At 44.3% G+C, this 21261-nt stretch overlaps 1 protein-coding gene across 6 annotated transcripts in view; it reads left to right on the top strand.

Annotated features, from left to right (window-relative positions):
* The window catches only part of MFHAS1 (malignant fibrous histiocytoma amplified sequence 1), a 109997-nt gene extending 90849 nt beyond the window's left edge, over positions 1-19148 (top strand). Inside the window, exons 2-5 of one of the 6 annotated variants that reach the window (XR_004428616.1) lie at positions 5607-5733; positions 9710-9888; positions 12451-12561; positions 16464-19148. Coding sequence is in view for 2 of the 6 variants with exons in the window: in XM_033176771.1 (XP_033032662.1) it covers positions 5607-5733; positions 16464-16497 (161 nt within the window). In the remaining 4 variants the exon portion in view is untranslated. Of the gene's footprint in view, positions 1-5606; positions 5734-9709; positions 9889-12450; positions 12562-16463 lie in introns of those variants that run through there. The other 5 variants (XR_004428614.1, XR_004428619.1, XM_033176771.1 and 2 more) reach the window with 5 other exon arrangements.
* The last annotated feature ends 2113 nt before the right edge of the window (positions 19149-21261 follow it).

Below are 21261 nucleotides of genomic sequence, written 5' to 3'. Positions count from 1 at the left end.
CAGCATCCCTACAGTTTTGGGAAACTACTCTTTGAATCCCCAAAACCACCTAAGAGTGTATGTGGCTTAGTGCTGGAATATACCTGTGGGTATCCCAGCTGACTTGTTAGTGGCTCAGCAGGAGGATTGTTGCTGAATCCACCGATAGCCTGGATACCTTGGGTAGGTCCCTCACAGGTTCAGCAGCAACTCCGCCCCTTTTAGGGCGTTCCAGCTGCCTTCCCCATGAATTCAGCATCCCATGTGGGTGGCCTTCCAGGGACCACAGCTGGTGCCTCATCATGTTTCCCAGAAAGTTCTATAGGCTGCTTTCCGCACAGCCTGCTCCCTCACCCCCCAAGATAGCTTCCCAGGGAATTTTGTTGGCACCCAGAGGACAGTTGCCTGCCTGCTAGCTTTGGCCAGCTGATCAGGGACAGTCTGGCCTAGGGCAGCCCAGCAAGCTTCTCCACCGTCCAAGGAGCTGCTCCGTACCCTACCCTTCATTACTTATAACTGGATAGCTTATAAGGAACCGCAATCTATTTCTCACAGTGTGAGAGGTTGGTAAGTCCAAGATCAAGGCACCAGCAGATCTGATATCTGGTGAGGGCTTTCTGATTCACATATGGCATCTTCTTGCTGTGTCCTCACATGTGCGTGTATGAACTCTTTGCATATTTAGAAGAGTGAGCCTTTAGAGAATCTTCTCGTAACTACAGTAATAGTGTCAAGAACTTACTAGGTGCCAGATACAGTGTTTAGTATGTTTCATGTATATGTATTACCTAATGTAAACATCACGATATCCTTGACACAGGATATCTGGTAGTGATGAGTTTAGTCAGTCCTGCTGTCGAAGTTCAGCACAGCCACTTCTTCCTGTGACCATTGGCAAATTGCCTCTTGCATCTGAGCCTCAATTTCCTCTTCTGTTTATAATGAGTATAATGATTGTCCCTACCTTCTGGTATTGTCGTGAAGACTGGGATGGTACATATACACCATCAGCCGATAAAAAGTGCTCGCTAAATGTCAGTTGCTGCTGTGGTCATCTTTTCTTCCTCCTGGGTTAACTTAGGTTTATTTTGGAGTTTGACATACATTACAGTATGATGGTAAGGTACAATGCATGCATTGTTCTCCATTCTGATAACGAAAGTTGCTGGGTCCTTTGGCTGAGTGTTCCCCACTCTGAAGTCTTTCCCCATCCTGTGAATCAGTGTGAATCTCTCTTTCTCCTGACTCCTCCAGCATCTCATGTACATTTCCTTGGGGACCTCATCGTACAGGACTGCAGTTCTTTGCACACCTGGTCTCCCTTGTGGACACTGGGATCCTCCATGGTGGAGGCTGTGCCCTAAACTCTCAGACCCCTGCATCTTCTTCAGTCCTCACACACAGTAAGGTCTCCGTAGTTAGTTACTCAGTGAAGTAATCACTTTATTTTGAAGATCAAGTTTGTGTTAAATGCGAGAATGATTAGCTTCTGTTTTGCTAGATAGCACACACATAAACCATTCTTCACATTTGAATTAAGATCATTTTGAAAGGAAAAAGCTGTTTTTCTTATGTTCTTAATCTAGGAACTGTGCACATTTCTTAAATCCTAAGGATACTGGCACCGCGTAGTAGGTTGTTGGAGTATACAGACGTGCTGGAAATGATGGACTGTTCTTCTTGTTGCTCAGTATTTGTTAACATCAAGTGAATTTTTCACATGTGTGAAACTTCTCAATGCCTTCCACCTTCATGCTCTGTTTCCATGGATGGCAGTGCTGCTAGAGATAAGACCCAAACAAAACCAGTTACCTGGCTCTGTGTGACACTGAGAGTCTAGGCTACAGTTAGAGTTGATAATTGAGGCTTAATAGTCTGCTGTACATTCTTTCTTCTTTTTTTTTTTTCTGAGACAGAGTCTAACTCTGTTGTCCAGGCTAGAGTGCAGTGTTGCAATCTCGGGTCACTGCAACCTCCACCTCCCAGGTTCAAGCAGTTCTTCTGCCCTAGCCTCCTGAATAGCTGGGACGACAGGCGTGGGCCCCCACGCCCCACTAAATTTTTGTATTTTTAGTAGAGACGGCGTTTTACCATGTTGGTCAGGATAGTCTCGATCTCCTGACCTTGTGATCCGCCCACCTTGGCCTCCCAAAGTGCTGGGATTACAGGCATGAGCCACCGCCCCCAGCCTATTATTTCAAATTCTCTGGCAAAATGATCTGACCACCGCAAGCTATGATATACTAGCCAAGAAGCCCGCTGCACCAGGCTGGCGCCAGGGATGGGTGCTGAGGACAGGGTCTTGGCATCCATCCACAGTTGTTATTCTGAGTGACTAGGCAGATAAAAGCAGGTGGAGCTGGGGCCTGTGTGGAATTCCAACCAGGAGAGAGTTTTCCGGGGAACCAAAGAGGCCCCATCTGTGTTCAAGCCCTGGGGATGATTTTAGGACAACAGTAGGACTTGAAAATACCAGGCAAGGAGCTAGGTGAGGGCAGCCCCAGAAGTAAGCGTGTTAAGAGACTGAGGTGCCCACAGCACCTTCTCGTTGGAGTCCTAGCTCCTGTGGTGCACGGTGGGTGGGTTGGTTTACAGACGTGCAGCTCTCTGTGGGACTTGGAGCAAATCTGTTAAACTCAGCGAGCTTCTGACTTATTAATTGATGTTTGGACTGGACGCCTTCCAGGTTCCAGTCTAGCTGGAACATGCTGTTACTTGGGTTCATTTTATGACTTTGATAAGCATTTAACGTTTACATTTTGAGCTTGCATTTTTATATTTGGGATCTTTTCCTAGCTGGTGTTTGAAGTACAGTTCTGATATCCACATATCCATGCTACAAGCTAATGATGCTAAATTAACTTTCGTAGCAGTTTGCTGTTTACGGGAGTTTGGTTAAGGAACTCAAATTACATTCAGTTAATATTGCGTGACACTATATAAAAATGTTCACATCAGGAAATTAATGTCTTTCATAAAAGTATGCCGCTTAGTTTATGAATTAAAAATAGTGTCTTTAGATTGCTCATTTAGGAAAGATAAGTTCTGGCATAAAGAAGCAGTCCCTGCTTTGGGAGGAGGCATTAGCCTGGGGGCAAAGAGTAAGGGCCCCAGAAGTGGGTTCCCAAGTTCACATCCCAAGTCTGCCACTGGTTAGCTCCTGACTCTGGGTACGTCGCGTAACCTCCCTGAGCATTAGCATCCTCATTTGTAAAATGAGAATAAGCCCACCTAGGAACATTGTGAAGACTAAACGAGGTGTACATTTAAAACTGCCAGCCCGGTGCTGACATGGGCACGCGCTGTCAGTGTGGGCTTTGCGGGGGATGAGACATTTAGAAATACGGTATTTTTGTTTTGATTTGCTTTTTGAGACGGAGTCTCATTCTGTCACCCAGGCTGGAGTGCAGTGGCCCCATCTCAGTTCACTGAAACCTCTGCCTTCCCGGTTCAAGTGATTCTCATGCCTCAGACTCCCGAATAGCTGGGATTACAGGCAACTGCCACCATGCCTGGCTGATTTTTGTATTTTTAGTAGAGACTGGGTTTCACCATGTTGGCCAGGCTGGTCTTAAACTCCTGGGCTCAAGCTATCCACTCACCTCGGCCTCCCAAAGTGCTGGGATTAGAGGTGTGAACCACCATGCCCAGCCGGAAATACAGTACTTTGAGGCAAAGGAATTGCATATCATGAAATGTCAGCAGATACAGTGGTCCCCTTATCCATGGTTTCACTTTCTGTGATTTCAGTTACCTGCAGTCAACTGTGGTCCAAAGACATGTGAATGCAGCATAATAATATATTTTGAGAGACCATATTCATATAACTTTAATTATTAATACAGTATATTATCATTGTCCTATTTATTGTTGTTAATTTCTTACAGTGCTTAATTTTTAAATTAAACTTTATCATAGGTATCTACTTATAGGCAGAAACATAGCCTGTATAGTGTTTGGTACTGTCCTCAGTTTCAGGCACCCACTGGGGGCTTGGAACACATCTCCCAGGGATGAGGGGACTGCTGTTCTTTGGAGTCTCTAGAATTTCTTTTTTTCTTTTCTTTTCTTTCTTTCTTTTTTTGAGACAGATTCTCACTCTGTCACCCAGGCTGGAGTGCAGTGGCACAATCTCAGCTCACTGCAACCTCCGCCTCCCAGGTTGAAGCGATTCACCTGCCTCAGCCTCCTGAGTAGCTGGGACTACAGGCACCTGCCCCCAACGCCTGGCTAATTTTTGTATTTTTAGTAGAGATGGGGTTTCACCATATTGGCCAGGCTGGTCTCAAATTCCTGACCTTGTGATCCACCCGCCTCCGCCTCCCAAAGTTCTGGGATTATAGGCATGAGCCATTGCGCCCGGCCTAGAGTCTCTAGAATTTCAAGTCAGCAGTAGAAGTGGTTGGTGCATAGAGTTGAAGTTTTAATTGCAGTCGTGTCTTTCCCCAGTTGGCGCACATTTCACATCCTTGATTTGGTTAATTGACTTTCTAGAAGCCAGACATGGTGGCTCACACTTGTCATCCCAGCACTTTGGGAGGCTGAGGTGGGAGGATTGCTTGAGGCCAGAAGTTTGAGACCAGCCTGGGAAACATATCGAGACTGCCATCTCTACAAAAATAAAGGAAAAGGTTAACATTTAGCCAGATGTAGTGCTGCATACCTGTGGTCCCAGCTACTCGGGAGTCTGAGGTGGGAGGATCACTGAGCCTAGGAGATTGAGGCTGCAGCGAGCTATGATTAGTCCACTGCACTTCAGCCTGGGTGACAAAGCAAGGCCCTGTCTCAAAAACAACAACAAAAAATTTTGTTCCTGGGTTTAATAAGTAGGGCAGTTTGAACAAGAACGTGTCCCATCTTCAGCCAGGAGCTGTTTCTTGAGTACTCTCTGAGAAAGGGCACGGTGCCCTGGGTATGTGGATGAGAGAATGGAAGTCATCACTGCTTTTAGAGACTTAGTGATCTAGTTGAAGGGAGGTTACATCCAGGGCATGCGGAGTAATAGCCTTCCTTTAGGTACTGTGGTGATCCATTAGATTAATTATGTGTCTACATAGTGTTGTTGCTACATCCACTTCACACATACCTATCAGGACAGTCCCCTTGCCCGGAGGAGGCTGGGCTCATCTTAGGCTGTTTGCCTTTTTAACACCTTTAGTCTGCTGTGTTTCCGGATCATTTATACAGGGCTTTGTTGAACGGTTGCTGTGGTCTGCTTGAGTCCCATCTGCCCCAAATCCTAATTATGAACACCTCCTTGGCAACCCTTGCTTCAGTGGGCTCTGGGGACTCTGGCTCAGTCGGTGACATCTAGATAAAGATCCCTGGGGTCAGTCTGTTAGAAGGAAGGTGAGCAGAGCAGTGACAGATGCTGTCTTTGTCTAGTGTGGGCCTTCCTGCCATGACCACGAGAATTTTCTCCACGAGGACGCAGAGGAGAATGTTCACGTTGGAGCCGGTGCCCAGGCAGTTCTGCTGTTCTTGGTTGCACATTTGTTCTCAGACCCTTCGCTGCTTCACCTCTGCCCTTCTCCCCCTGCTTCCATCCCCAAGCAGTGCTTTCTTTGTAAAGTGAGCCCATTTTTAGGGCACATCTCTGTAACACATTTTTCTCTCTCCTCCTGCAGGGGAGTTGCTGAGTCAGCCCAGACCAGAAGGAGTGGCAGAGATCATTTGCCCCAAGAACGGCAGCGAACGAGTGAATGTTGCCTTGGTTTACCCACCCACGCCGACTGTGATCAGCCCCTGTTCCAAGTGAGTTCCCAAAGTCCCTCTGGCCCCCGACCTGGCTCCTGATCCCGGCCCCGTAGATATGACAACAAAAATCCAGGTGAAACTGCATTTGCACAAACTTTGCAAAGTCCTCCTGAACAGACATAATTCTTCTGGGTGACATCAGCATCATGACTTATGCAGCAAAACAGGAACTTTTATTTCCTCTTTTTTGTGATTTTTTTTTTTTTTTAATAAAGTCAGAACATTTTTTTAACAGCCTTTTTGAGATGTCATTCACATACCACAGTTCACTTACCTAAGTGTACAGTTCATTGGTTTTTAGTTTATTTGCAGGTATATGCAACGAAAAATAACTTTTTTTTTTTTTTTTTTTTTTGAGACGGAGTCTTGCTCTGTCGCCCAGGCTGGAGTGCAGTGGCGCGATCTCGGCTCCCTGCAAGCTCCGCCTCCCGGGTTCACGCCATTCTCCTGCCTCAGTCTCCCGAGTAGCTGGGACTACAGACGCCCACCACCACGCCCAGCTAATTTTTTTGTATTTTTAGTAGAGACAGGGTTTCACCGTGTTAGCCAGGATGATCTTGATCTCCTGACCTCGTGATCCATCCGTCTTGGCCTCCCAAAGTGCTGGGGTTACAAAAGAACATATTGTTTTGATGGGCAGTCTTAACTCTGTCATTGAAGAATTAAGTTGGCTCTCACATCCAAAAACAGTGCAGGCCCATTCCATGAGCACAGCCTGCAGAAAGTCAGTAATAGATTGTTTTTTGTTGCATGGTTCTGATTTTTGAGTCAGTCCTTGAAAATCAAGGGCTGTGCAATTTGCCACCACCTTGCCCCCAAATGGACTTGAAGACAGAGAATGTACACATGCAAAGTATATTTTGGATGAAACATTAGGTTACTATTCTAGATAACACTCATCCTATTTGTTTGGGTTTTGTGTATGTGTTTTTTTGTTTTTTGTTTTGTTTTGCTTGTATTAAGAAACAGGCCACTTTTAAGCTGAGGTGAGATGCCTGTTTACCTCAGAGCCTGAGAAGCAGCAGCCACAGTCTTCTCGGGTCAGGTCTCATTATCTGCGTGATGTCAGCACCATGATTTCTCCAGCACAGTATTCATATCCATGCAGCAAACTTGACTTTTTCTTCCTAGCTGGCCACATGGAATTTTTTAATGATGAATCTAAACCTTTTTTTTTTAGGGAAGTCGGAAAGTGTGTCTTTGGGAATTGTGACCTGTCATCTCCTCTTGGGAAACTTGCTGTCTGGCCGCATTCCAGGCAGTGTGACAGGTGTCCTTGACTTGCCCCTCACATGGCAGCTGCCCTGCCTTTGGTGTGCTCCTTGCAAAGCGAGGGTTCCCAGTGGCATTCTCATTCATTAGCTGCTGCAGTAGAAGTAGGGGGCACCCGGCTCAGTGCCCCGTTTCTCCAAACTGGGAAACTCATTACATAGAACATCCTTAATCTGTCTTTGCTGGAAAAGATCACTGAACACCCAAGGGAAACTCTTATCTAATGCTCTTGTGTTCAGAGTACTATTTAACTATCATGTGCATAGTTTAATTTATCACTGACCCTAAGACATTGTGAATCTTGAAGTGCTTCTTAAATATTAAAATAGGACTGCAGAGTAACCATTATTAGGTTGGTGCAAAAGTAATTGTGAAATTACTTTTATTAACTAATAACTATTATTAGGTTGGTGCAAAAGTAATTGTGAAGAAAGTAATTGTGGAATTACTTTTGCACCAGCCTACTAGTAACCAGAATAATCCCCTGTCCTGAACTTATCAAACAACAGAAATTTGTTTTTTTTTTTTTTAATTTCTTTGAAATTATACACATTGGTCCCTTTCTTTCAGATACACCTGGGTGAGGATGGATAAGGGGATATTATGTGTTTTCTTTTTCTTCTCTCTCTCTCTCTTTTTTTTTTTTTTTAATACTCTGTAAGTTCTTAAAGCTCAAGGGGATATTACAGAACCAGCAAGGTATGAAACAGAGGAAACAAAAATTAAATATACTTTGCATTGCCGTAAACTTTCCAGAGCCAAGAGAAACATGAACCTATTGTTTTGCCATAGCCACATGCCGTCGAATAGGTGCAATAGAGGTAGGAGTTAAAATATCCATTTGTACGAGAAACCTTCCCAGCACCGAGCCAGTTTTATCAGTGTTTTCCCGTGCGCTGCTTGTACTGCCACAGAAAGACCACATTTATACCAACCTGAAAAAAATGTTAGCAGCTTCTCTCTCAACAGCGTATTGAACCCGAACGAACAAGCAGCCTTAAAGGCTTGGATAGACTGCGGTACGTGGCGGCAGGCATCTAGATGCTGAGGGAGCCTCTTGAGGGATTCAACCACTTTTGACCTAGCGATCAGAATAATTTTATTTTGAAATAGGTTAAAAAAGAAAAGTCTCATGAAATGGATGACAGCTTTGCAATATAATTCTCAACTCTAAATGAAGGAATGTTCTCCAAATAGGAAAGTTTCATATTCTTGGCAAGACGTTTCTTGGAAATTACCATATTTTAGTGCAGCCGCAAGGGGTAAATGATCTCTTGTGTGACTTTATAGAAAAGCACACGTAGATGTGAAGCCTGTGCTCAAGCTGCCCAGTGTTTCCCCACCTTCGCAGCCTTAAGCACCCACAGTTTACATCCATGAACACAAAACAAAAACAAAACCATGTGGAGGCCGGACCAGCCTCCAGGGAAGGTCCCATTCATGGGCGGATGACAGTGGATTGGAAGCGGGAGATTTGGGGTGATCCATGAGGATAGCTGGCAAAGAAGGTAGTTAAGTCAACACAGCTTGGGCCTGAACCTGAGACTTGGGGTCTCAGTAGGCACTAGACATTGGAAGTCCGGGGCTATTGCACTGGCTTTGAACTCCAGCCAAAGTAACTTAAGCAGGTCACCATAGAGGTCAGGCTTTTTTTTTTTTTTTTTTTTTTGACAAAGGGTCTCATTCTGTCACCCAGGCTGGAGTGCAGTGGTGCAATCTCAGCTCATTGCAACCTCCACCTCAATGAGGTTCAAGTGATTCTTCTGCCTCAGCCTCCTGAGTAGCTAGGACTACAGGCGCACGCTACCACATCTGGCTAATTTTTTGTATTTTTTTGGTAGAGACGGGGTTTCACCATGTTGGCTGGGCTGCTCTCAAACTCCTAACCTCAAGTGATCCACCTGCCTCAGCCTCCCAAAATGCTGGGATTACAGGCATGAGCCACCATGCCTGGCCAAGGTCAGACTTTCTTAATCAGACATGTTAAGTTAGAATTTCTCAGGGAAGGGACCAGGCATGAGTCATTAAAAAACAAAAGAAGCCACCCAGATGAGTCTAACATGTGTACACGACTTTCTGATGGCTCAGTTTTCCAGTCCATGCCTCTAAGGGTGGGCTCCCTGGCCAGTGGGGCCTTAAGACTGCTCTGTGGTCAATACCTGCTCTGCAGCCCAAAGGCAAAACTGTCCATGCTGTCTGCTCTCAGCCTCAGCACAGTCCCTGCCACTCTCAAATAAGGTGAACATATCACTTACTGTTCACATCACGAGAGGATTGGGAGTGATGGGATGGCTGTCAGTCACCATGTCGGGATGATGGTGCCCACCAGAAGGCTCCTAGGTACACCAGAATCATCACCCTAGGTGATTGCTGGCCGCTGTGGGGCTTAGGTGGCTGATCTAGGTCTTAGGATGGTTTTTAAAAAGACATTCCAAGCTCTTCTTTGACTGGTTTACCCCTCTCCTTTATTGGTCAAATCAGAGACTTGTCATTTAACTGCCTTTGACTAAAGGTGTTGCAATGCTTTCTTCATAAAGAAGAAACCATAGATGACTGTTATCTGATTGGCCTTTTTAAATGAATTCCAAGCTTTTCTATTTCTAATTCTTAAAAATTTCTACATGTTTTATTCCCCCATGGGGAGAGACAGAGAATAAGGAGTAGGTAGTGAATTTTTTTTTTTTTTTTTTTTTTTTTTGAGAACATGATTTACTCTTATGACTTGTCTCAGTGGATTGGTGGTTGAGGTCTCCACCAGCGTTTCATTGGGAAGAGGTTTCAGGAACAGGATGAAATGCCTCGCCTTCTGCACCTCCCCCTCCAGGGAGAAAGAGGAGCTGTGTGGCTTCTTGTCCCCTTTGCTGATTATCAGATAGAAATGTGAGTAATTTCCATGCTTTGAATATCTTGAGTTGATTTTCAAGGATATCTGCATTTAAGATGAGGTGAACATTCACCTAGTAGCAGATTTGCCTGGGTTGCTCTGAAAAATTCTGACCTCCTCAAGGATACCGATTGTGACAGATACATTTTTAAAAGCTTTATTGATGTATAAGTTCCATACCAGAAAACTCGCCCATGCAATGATTACTGATGTATTTACAGAGTTGTATTTATACAACCATCACCACAATCTAATTTTAGAACGTTTTCTTCACCCCGAAAAGAAATCTCCTGCCTATTTTCAGTTAACTTGTGTCTTATCCAACACCTAATTCATGCAGTCAGTAAGTTTTTTTTGTTGTTTTTCTGTTTTGTTTTGTTTTTTGAGATGAAGTCTCACTCTGTAGCCCAGGCTGGAGTGCAGTGGCGTGATCTCGGCTCACCACAACCTCCACCTCCTGGGTTCGAGCAGTTCTCTTGCCTCAGCCTCCAGAGTAGCTGGGATTACAGGCACGTGCCACTGCACCTGGCTAATTTTTTATTTTTTGTATTCTTAGTAGAGACGGGATTTCACCATGTTGGCCAGGCTGGTCTTGAACTCCCGACCTCAGGTAATCCACCCACCTTGGCCTCCCAAAGTGCTAGGATCACAGGCGTGAGCCACATGCCCAGCCAATAAATATTTTTAGTGTCACTTTCAGGAATGGTTTTGCTGGCTGGTGTGTTAGTATGAAGCAGATTTCTCAGTTTTTTGTTTGCTTTTTGCTTTGTTTTGTTTTGTTTTGGGACAGAGTGTTACTCCTTCACCCAGGCTGGAGTACAGTGGCGTGATCTTGGCTCACTGCAACCTCTGCCCCATGGGTTCAAGTGATTCTCCTGTTAGCCCCCGAGTAGCTGGGACTACAGGCGCATGCCACCATGCCCCACTAATTTTTGTATTTTTAGTAGAGACGGGGTTTCACCGTGTTAGCCAGGATGGTCTCGATCTCCTGACCTCATGATCTGCCCGCCTCGGCCTCCCAAAGTGCTGGGATTACAGGCATGAGCCACTGTACCCAGCTGATTTCTGGTTTTAAAGAGGTTCTCATAAACACATTATCCTTGGCACAGTTCAGTCTAAAGACAGTGGCTTGTCTTGCTCCTCCCACTGCCAGCCCCCTATTTCCTGGATGGTGGAGAGGAGCTGGAGCTGCTTGGAGAGCTCCTCCTTTAGAACTTCTTCATGGCAGCCTAATTAGACCCTAGATATTTCAGGGGTACTGAGCCTTGACATCAGGAGTCAAAACACAGGGCAAACATATACTTCCGGTGGGCAAGGTAGGAAGCAGGTAGAACGCATAATCTTTTAAAGCTTTTATTTGTGAATTCCTGTCTCTGTCCAGCTACTCTTCAGGGTGAGACCGAATATTCCAATTCCCAGGGAACGTGAGCTCTGGACAAATGACAGCTTGCTGGTTGCGTTTCATTTGTAGGGATCCTGCAGAATGCTTCTCTTTCTCCTTCCAAAGAGCTTTAGAGCAACTCCCTCCTCCACCAAACTGAAGGCTCTTTGATAACCTGCCAGATAACCCAGTTTATCTACTGATTTTTGTGTAAAAGACCAAGAAAATTCAACAGGTCATCGTATGAAAATGTTTTACCTTGAGGCATTACTGGAATGCGACCCACATTCTAACATGTGGTTTCTTAATGGACTGACCCTTGAATGTACAGGAAGTAGGCATGTGTCACTCTCATTTCCTGATGGTTGACGTTTCTCCTGCAGCGATTCCGTATCTGTCTGTTCTCTGATATGTGGGGAGTGGTGGGAGTTCTGAGACTGAAGAAGGAAGTTCATTCTGATTTTTGGCAGATCGTGTGTTACAGAATTACCAAAAAAAAAGGTGGAGGTGGTTTGAAAATTGTTGAGCTAAGCTTTCTCCCTTTTTAGGAAGTACTAATAATAATAGAGGGGAAGGCTGAGTTATTGCATTTCAAAATTCCCTTTTAAAATCTTGGATTATTGCCTATATACTGTAGAGTTCCCATTCAAGCAAGTTCCCCACTAAATTCCAGTTACTTGCTGTTTGTCACTATTCTCAAAAGTACCGTGATGACTTTGCACAGGAATTTCGGCAGTAACATCGTTTTGACATAAAGACATTTAAGACCAATTGCAGTTGCCTTTCATAAAAAGCAGGATGAAGTTTGTAGCCTTTATATCACCAAATAAACAGGCCATGTATGTCTAATAGCACACAAATTAGTATGAACTTGATAAAATATTTTTAAAAAGCAATGGTGTGAGATGAATTCGTCACAATGGAGAATTTTTCACTGACCCCAGAATTTTAAGATACAGAGGGTGAGGAAGGGATGGTGTTTGGTAAGAAAAGGCTGCTTGTGGACGTTGCCTGTGGGGCGTTTCACATTGATTTGCATTGATTTGTTTTGTTCTGTGTAAGGAGTGAGACAGCTCTTTGCCTTGCTGTTTTAACAAGCTGGGAGGAATTGTGTTTCTTTAATTATTTAGTCTCCCATCAGCCACATTGATACTGGAATTTTTCCCTCTCTGCTTAGGTATCTTCATACTTTCTTGGAAAATTAAGTGGAAAAGATAGTGCTTCTTTTCCTTATGCCATCATTTTTACTGTACCCAAACTGTGACTTTAGGAGCACCAATTTTTAAGGGTAAGTCTCCGTGAAGCAGAGAGAATTTCTTAAATAGGTAAGGCCCTCTTGAGGACTTGGAGAGATTAGAGGGGATATGGGGGTGTTGGGATGAAGAGACTTTAGAGAACAGGAATCCTAGACAAACCTTATACTTCTCTAGAATCAAGTTGCTTATGGGAATTAGGAAGAAGGGAACTACTTGATTCTTTTGCTTAATTTACTATGATATTGCATAGACAGTGATCTTAGATCCTTGTTCAAAAAAGGAAGTCATTTTTTAAAAATTTTACTATTATGCAGAAATAAAACATCAGGTGGGTCCACAGATTCAGGAACTACACGGGGAAGTACCGGGATGGTCACATGGCGGGAGAGGAAGGGACTCGGGGCACGAGGGGAGGAATGGGCAAGACCAGGTAGGCAGGTCTAGGACAGGCTCATTTGAATAATCTCAGTGGCCCTGGGGCAGAGGGGTTGCCTTAGTCGTCTGGCACCTGGCTCAGGGGCAGGTGGATGGTGGCCTACAGTGTGAGAGCCAGTAAAGGAGGTGTTCCGGGTGTGGGTTCAGGATTAGTTGGTTTGTATTTTAAGAGTGTACTCCGGGCAAGTTGTTTTACCATCTCTAGGAATTGGCTAATCCTGGGAGAGACAGTCCCTCCAGAGTCTGCAAGGCCCAGGATAGGAAAGCACCAGAATACAGAAAATAAAAGACATGGTTAATACAACATGCCATGGCTTCAGTTTCAGCCTAAGCGTCTCAGTACCTTGAGTCATCATTTCTTTGTTGCGTCCTGGAAGGGCAGATTTCAATTCCCTAACCTGGGAGGACTTGGGGGGCTGGGTGCCCCCCAGGCTGGCTCCTCCCTTCAACTCCAGACCTCTTGTTTCCAGCGTCTCACCTGGCATCATCCCTGGATGTCCTGTAGGCTTCACAGGTGTACAACTGAATGTACTGCCTGCCTTCCCCAAAGTTCTTCCTCAATCTGTGACCTGTCTTGGGCAACGGCGTAGCTTTGCACCATCGGCCCCAAGCTAGGAGTCCATGAGCCTCAATGCTTTCCTCTGCTTTCTTCCCTGTGTGTAGTAATTCTCCAACACCTTTTATCCCATCCCATCAGTGTCCTGACATGAATGAATTTAACCCATATCTTCAGCTCCAGCCTCGGGCTTCCTTCTAGGGCCTGACCGCCCCCAGCCACCACTTCCCCCATCTCTACCAAGGTTCCTGTGACTGAATCTCAGCTGGCTGCCTACTCTCTTATCTTTTTGTCCTTCAAACCAACATTAATTATCTTCTAACATCAGACCCCATCACGTCTCTCCCTCTTGAAAAGCCTTGGATGGCTTCCTGGTGATGACAGGCTCGAGTTCAAACTCCTGGCCATGGCTCACAAGGTCCTGTACAATCAGACCCCAGGCACTCTGCCAACACACAGGCCACTCCCTTTCCGTGGGAGGTCAACCACGGTAGGCCCTGGCTACCTCTCAGTCCCGTGGCTGGCCGCTGCCCTTCTCCTACCAGTGAAGGCCCATTGGTTGCTGAGGCCAAGGTCATAGGTCAGCTCCTCCGGGAAGCCGCCGCTAATCACCCTCACCGCAACCAGTCACTCTGTTCTTCATGTCTCCTCGATACTTTTTTGTTTGTTTGTTTCAGACAGTCTTGGTCACCCAGGCTGTGGTGTAGTGGCACAATCTTGGTTCACTGCAACCTCCGCCTCCCGGGTTCAAGCGATTCCCCTGCCTCAGCTCCCCAAGTAGCTGGGACTACAGGCATGCACCACCATGCCCGGCTCATTTTTGCATTTTTAGTAGAGACAGGGTTTTGCCATATTGGCCAGGCTGATCTCAAACTCTTGATCTCAGGTGATCCGTCTGCCTCAGTCTTCCAAAAGCACTGGGAGTACAGGCATGAGCTGCTGCACCTGGCTCTCCTCAGTACTTTTTATATACCTCTTTTGGTAATGATCTCATAGTATCTTGGCTACTTTTTACCTGTGGCTTTTTCATCACATCTGACCCATCCATTCAACAGATCTTTGTTGAGTAATTATCCTCTAGTAGGCATTGGGCCGGGTGTTGAGGATACATAAAGCACTAAATCAGATCCTGCCCTCCAGAACCTAATAGCCTCTTTGGAGAAGATGGGAATCAAAGCCATAACCAGGCAAACTTGTCAGAGTCTAATTATAATTGAAACATGGTACCTGCCATGATAGGCGTATGAACAGAGTCCCGTAAGCACAGGGAAGAAAGAACTCTACCAGGAAGAATCAGAAAAAGTTCTAGGCAGTCGTATTTGAGGTGGGTCTTGAAGGAGGAGGACAAGTTTATGGAGATAGAGAGGTAGGGAGAAACAGAGAAAGCTGGTGATTTTGATGGTGGTTTTCTCTAGGTCCCAAATGTGGAAAAAGGCATAGATGTGAAACAATTTTCAAGCTGGTTGAACAGTCGCATGTTCCCTCTAGGTGCACTTGATTAGGTATTCTTGTGTTTCTCAGTCTTACGTGTAGGCCGGGGAGCAGACTGTCTACATTTCCGAAGGTCTGTTAGATTCGGTGGGAAAATGTTTATGTAGCCCAGCTCTACGTGAACCCAAAACTCACACCACCAAAGTTAGCTGCGGGGTTGAAACGTGTGTTATTACACTGCTGTCCTTACAGTTAGGTTGATTATATTATTAATTGAATTTGAGGCAGTTTTCATAACCCTCTCTTCTGGGAGTTTACTATATGAATAAGCATTAAAAAAATTATCGTGGCAAAGTGCCGTAGAAATGTGAAATTTTTCCCTAGGGCTCCAAATACCCAACTTCTCTTTTAGCTTTGGAGTCAGATCACCCTAGTGAAAGGCCTGGCTCTGCCACTCGCTAGTGTGCACCCTTGGGGAAGTTATTTCACCTTTTGGAACCTTAGTTCCCTTCTTAGTAAGATGCTGATAAGACGGAGCTTACATGGGGGGATTGTTAGGAGGTGAAGATAAATAATGCACTAGAGTGAACAACCTAATTCCTGGCATGTAGTTAGTAAATGAGAGGTTTTTGTTTTTGTTTGTTTTGGTGATGTCATTATTATCATGCTTGAATGAGCCCATGACTGAATTTTGTATGGACTGGAGAAGTGTTTAGGCAGATGCCGAATTATCAGTGTCCATGAAATCAGTGTCTCTCCTAACGAGATGGGGGATTGGAGGAAACGAATCATAGCTCCTTTTTCCTTTCCTTTCAATGTCTTTGTATATTTTATTAAAAGTTGCTAAAAAAAAAAAAAACCAAAAACCACTTTACAAAACATTCCATCACATGTCATTGTAGGGAAGCAAAAATGAGAAAAACACTTGATATTTTTCCTCTAACCATTTTATCAGAGCTGAATGCCGCTTTGTGTATTTGCTGAGGCTGCAGTAGTTTCTTCATTCTATATTGATCAGACTCCAGATTTTCATGGACAACTTAATGTATAACATTTTAAGTAAAATCGTACATTTAGGTGGACAGACATCTTACTTTTTAGTATGTATTCCTTCTCCTAGAAGATTATTTGGTATGTGTCGATGTGTGACTGTGTGTGTTGATTGAAAGGAAACAGTTCCTTGTTTAGAGTTTTGGGTTGTTAGAGGTCTAGTTAAGTTATAAAATTACAGTGGAATAAGTGGTGACAGCCAATTAGTACAGTTCCCTCTTTATAGCTGAACTGAGCTTAACACACTAACAGAAATGTTTGGCAAATAGACTGCTAAAATGACTCTTTCCTTTGTGGGGACATTAGTTGCCTGACATTTACATATTTATAATGAGTCCTAGAAGTAGAAATGAAAAAATGTGAGAAAATAGATTTCTATCATCACTTCCTTTTCTTATTGAGGGTAGCATTGTCCAGTACCTTTTTGTCATCTCTGTGCTTTCTTCTTGTCCACCCATACAGGAAGAACGTTGGTGAAAAGCACAGAAACCAGTGATGTTTGTGGCTGTGGAATTTCCATGGAGAAAAGAGAGCATCTGGACACCTGGACCATTTTTTGCACCTGGCAGACCCTCTGCACTCCCCCCAGCGTGTTCTGTGGACTTGAGTGACAACGCGTGCTTGCAGGATGCTTTTTGGAAGACTGGGGAAGAGGTAGGGAGGGGGTAGTGGGGGAAGCATGGGCGAGAAGATGGAGCAAATGTTTTACAACCTGAACCTCAGAACTGTGATCCTCCAAGGAGCGCGCTACTTGAAGAAAAGAAAAAAAAAAAAAAAAGTCGAATGGCTTCTCAGGGATTTTGTTTTCCGTGCACATATAAGCCATAGTTACAGTACAGGTGGCAGTATTTAGAGCACTCAGATTTCAGTTCTGTTAAATGTGAAAGAGGGATCGACTGACGTTCATTGCTGTTCCATAACTATTGTAAAATATGTATATGTTTATCTTTATTTTTATAATATGCAAATACATTTAAATTTATACAGTTTGAAGCTTCTAGCGTTAGTTCACACTGGGTGCAATATTCTGCATGAGAACTGTGCCAAGATGGGGCTGATTTCTTATTTTAGTATAAGACTTTTTTGTTTTTCTTTATTCTTTAATCCTCCTCAGCTTTAAAAAAAAAAAAAAAAAAAGTCTCTGTTAGCCCATGGATTAAGTGTTGGTTCATAGAGATTGCCAATAATCAGAAAGAACCTTAAATGTGCATTTAAGACCGTGTCCCTTCCCTTCTTTTCAATAAAGGTCCCTGCCTATATAAATGATGGGGCATGCTGGTGGGAAATCCTTGCTTTCCACACGTTACTAGTGCTGGGCAGAGATGGGGCATGCTCGGGGCCAAAGAGGACAAAAAGTCCATGCAAAACTTGAGTCTTTTAATGGCTTAAGATAATCAGAAGTCAGTTCTGAATCTTGCAAAGTGCTCTGCCTAATAAGTACCTTACTTAGCAGAGCACTTTGCAAACATATTACTTATTAGCAGAGCTCTTGGCAGACCTTCCACATCTGGCTGTCAGACCTTAAGGTTGTGAATTTCGACTCCAGTTATGCTCATTGGAGAGCATAATCCCACATGGGATATTTATAAATACAGAACCTCTGATTGGACAGTCTCCTGCCAAGAACTAGTAAAACCCTTGTTTTAAAATCTTCACGAGGTAAAACTTAAAAAGCAAACCAAACAAATTGCTCTCCATTCTCCTTTTAATTGGGCCAAACAGCATATGCTACAGTAGTAACACGTTTTTCGGAGAGTGTAAAAAACTCTGTTTACATTTGCCTCCTCCGTGGGTTGATTGAAAATGTATAAAACTGCTTCTCGCCATCGTCAGACAAGAAGAGTGAGTTGCTGGTACTCACTACTCTTTTACTTCTTTTGTAAAGTATTGACTCTTGGAAGGCCACAGTCTCAACATGTTTTTTAAAATAACGAGCAAGCGGCTGCCCTGCTAGAAATCACACACCGATTTTTGTAGAATATTTTGTGCCCCAGGCGTTAATTTCACTGACTCCAGAACCTACAGTTCAGAGAATGATTTATTGTGATCATAAAAATCAAATGGGATCAGACTGTGTTTGCATTTTTTTAGTACTTGACTAGGACACCTGAAGTTTGAGATTTTGTTTTCTTTTAGAACACAGTCACACGATTAAGCTGGTGAATCCTTTTGTCACAGTTCTCGTGTGTGTGTGCGCGTCTGTGTGTGCGTGTGCATGTGTGTAAAACTGAATGGTAACATGTCTTTGCTTTTTGGACCATTGAATAGTTGGGCAGTAAGAGTTTTTTAATTGGCATGAGACAGTTCCTCAACTGTCAAATTAACCAACTTTGACCCGTTTTTAGAAAAAGACTTATTTGTATGAGTTTGGGCTAACTCCCGAGGGACCATATTAAATGACGAAAATGCTCCTTTTGGTGACACACCCTGCAAATTATTTGCTGTTATGAACATAAATGCCCACATTCATAATATCTAATATTTTTGACAAGTGATGTTTTGTGCTGTCATCTGAACCCTAGAGAAGCAGTGTCAGAAGAAACCTTGGTGTCACACGTGTCTTAGCAAAAGGGTCACCATGATAGAGGGTCATGTGACCCAAAGATGCTCCAGAGAAGCTTGAGAATTTGTTTCAGGGTGGGAGGAGGGTTGGAGACAGAAGAATCACTGTGCTCTACAGGACTCTTCCGCTGTCTATGCAAGAAATTCTGTTTTCTCTTTCAACACCTGGAAAGACACAGCGGCCCACCGAGGCGACAGGCGATTACACTAAGCACAAGAGGAATGTTTTCTAAGCAAGGCGTCCCTTGCCTCTCAAACAAATGCCGTCCAAGTTTGTTAGGGGTTCTATTCCTGCAACTTGTGGTATCAAAACCACTTCCAGGAATTGTCAAAGCACTGCCAAAATAAATGTTTTTCCCCCTTCTAAGAAAAAAAAAAAAAATGACAGTGCTCATATTTGACACTTGTGTATTGGACTCTCTTTTGAATGAATAAAAAGGAAAGGTTTGGTGTAATTCCTGATGGGGTGTGTGTTGTTTTTCATGCCATGATTTGTGAATTGTAATTGTGGTTTCCCATTTCGTTGTCGTAACTGGGCAGAAATTAAAAAAAAAAAAATCAATAAAAATACAAAGAAATGGTTAAGCAGTTGTATTCCCAGAGCTTCATTATTTCTGATTTTGTTCATTTGTTTTTACTTTTAATTCTGTCAGTTAAGGAATGACTGTTTTAGTTCTTAGTAGTACTGTTGGAGCTGTGGGAGGTGGGTGGTGGTAGCTCTCATCTGTTTGGTAATTGGTCCCCGAAAGAGTCCCTGTTTTAAAACTGCCTCTGTTTTAAGGCTGAGGATGTAACTCTTGAATATCCGCTCTCTTAAATCAGTTTCTTTTTCTTTTCCTTTTTTTTTTTCAATGATCCACTATATTCCTAAGTCACAGCTGTTAAATTTATGGTAGGTTTGGAAGTTCCCCCGATTTTTCTTTCAAAGGCTTTTAGCAGAAGTCCTACCATCACCTGCTACATATTGCCCCAGGGTGCCCTATTTGCAAACTGGAAGAGCAGGCCCCTCAGGTACCCATCAGAGGATTTAGTCCTCCATATTGTTTAAAAGGCAAAGAGAAGAGAAGGAAGGACCAAGGCCAGGGTGTTAACAGCGGTGAATCCATAACAGGTCTGCAGCAACCTCAATTCTTGACTCCTCAGAAGAAAGAATTCAACTGAGGGGCATAAGACAGCGGGAGAGACCGAGGCAAGTTTTAGGGCAGGAGGGAGTTGATTAAAAAGCTTTAGAACAGGAACGAAAGGAAGTACACTTGAAAGAGGGCCAAGCAGGCGGCCTGAGAGATCAGGTGCACAGTTTGACCTTTGACCTGGGGTTTTATACGTTGGCATTTTTCGGAGGCCTCCCCTGATTCTTCCCCTGGGGGGGGCTGTCCACATGTGCAGTGGCCTGCCAGCGCTTGGGAGGGGGCGCATGCGCAGTGTGTTACTGGAGTTGTGCACATGCTCACCTGAGGTTTTCTTCCCTTACTAGTTGAACGTACCTAGAAGGTGCTATACCAGTTAAGCGCCGCCATTTTGCCTCTTAAAGCGCATGCTTGAGCCCACTCACCCAGCTCCTGAGCACTTACCTGAAAGCGGCTGATCACCAGTTTTAGGTGTTTTGTATCTATTGGGAGCCTGCCTTTCCCTGGCACCGGCTGTAACCAATTATTATTTTAGAAAGACAGTGTAACAACCACCTGACCATCTCACCTGATGGTTGCTGGGGGGGTTTCTTCTGCCCTGCTCATGTCTGCCTGGCTACCTACTGTAACAAGAGGAGCCCTGCCCTGACGACAGAGCAATACAGGGAAGAAGGGATTGCCTCAGACAGGGAGGGCCTCACTGTAAGACTCCTGACAAGGCAGGTAGAGCCGTGGGGTGCCCAGAATTCAAAGCCACTTCTGCCAACAGTACAGAGGAAACCACGAGGCAGTTAGAATTTCCAAAAGAGAAGTGTTACAAGAGGTGCATCCCACGTGGGGGAGGTGTGGCTGGCCCTGCGGCTGCATCCAGCAACCCCAAGGACTCCCTCTATGCCACTGCCTCCCTCCTCCTGGTGAAGCTCGTGCAATTAGCACACGTCAATTTGGGCCTTGTTTTTCTTCATCAAGAAACCGAGTTCTGAGCAGGCCACACAGAAGCAGGTGTCAGTGGTGACAATTAGAAGTGCATTACTTATCACATATGTCGTTCCCTTCTAAGGCAATTTCCCCCTTTTGTGAGCTTTTTGAAAGAACTTTCAGGTTCATTGAACTTTTGTAAACCAAAAGGTGACTGAGGCAGGTCTCAATCGATTTGAGGTTTATTTAGCCAAGGTCAAGGACACTCCTGGAAAAAACACAGATCACAGAAGCATCTGTGGCCTGTGCTTTTTCCAAAGGGGTTTTGGGAACTTTGGTATTTAAAAGGGAAAGAGCAAGCAGGAGGGAAAATAGGGAGGGTAGGCAGTGAGGCAGATGATTACCTTCTTGTGAGGCTCTGATTAGCTTCAGTGAATTTACATTTTACCTGTGAAAAGAGGGAGTAGAAGAAAAAAGCAATTATGCATTGTCTCCAGCTCAGTAAATCTTCATTTTACACAAGATAAAGTTAACGTTTAAAGAGGGAGTAGAGGAAATAAGGCGGTGACATGAGATGGTGAAATTACAGCTGTCTGGGAACAGAAGGAACAGTAGTTTTTGTGTGACTCAGTTCCTACGCTGAAGTTTCCCTT

This window comes from Trachypithecus francoisi, unplaced genomic scaffold, assembly GCF_009764315.1.
Source record: "Trachypithecus francoisi isolate TF-2019V2 unplaced genomic scaffold, Tfra_2.0 Contig01554, whole genome shotgun sequence".
Taxonomy (NCBI): domain Eukaryota; kingdom Metazoa; phylum Chordata; class Mammalia; order Primates; family Cercopithecidae; genus Trachypithecus; species Trachypithecus francoisi.
The sequence above is the reverse complement of the archived record's forward strand: the minus strand, read 5'-3'. Positions and strand labels throughout refer to the sequence as shown.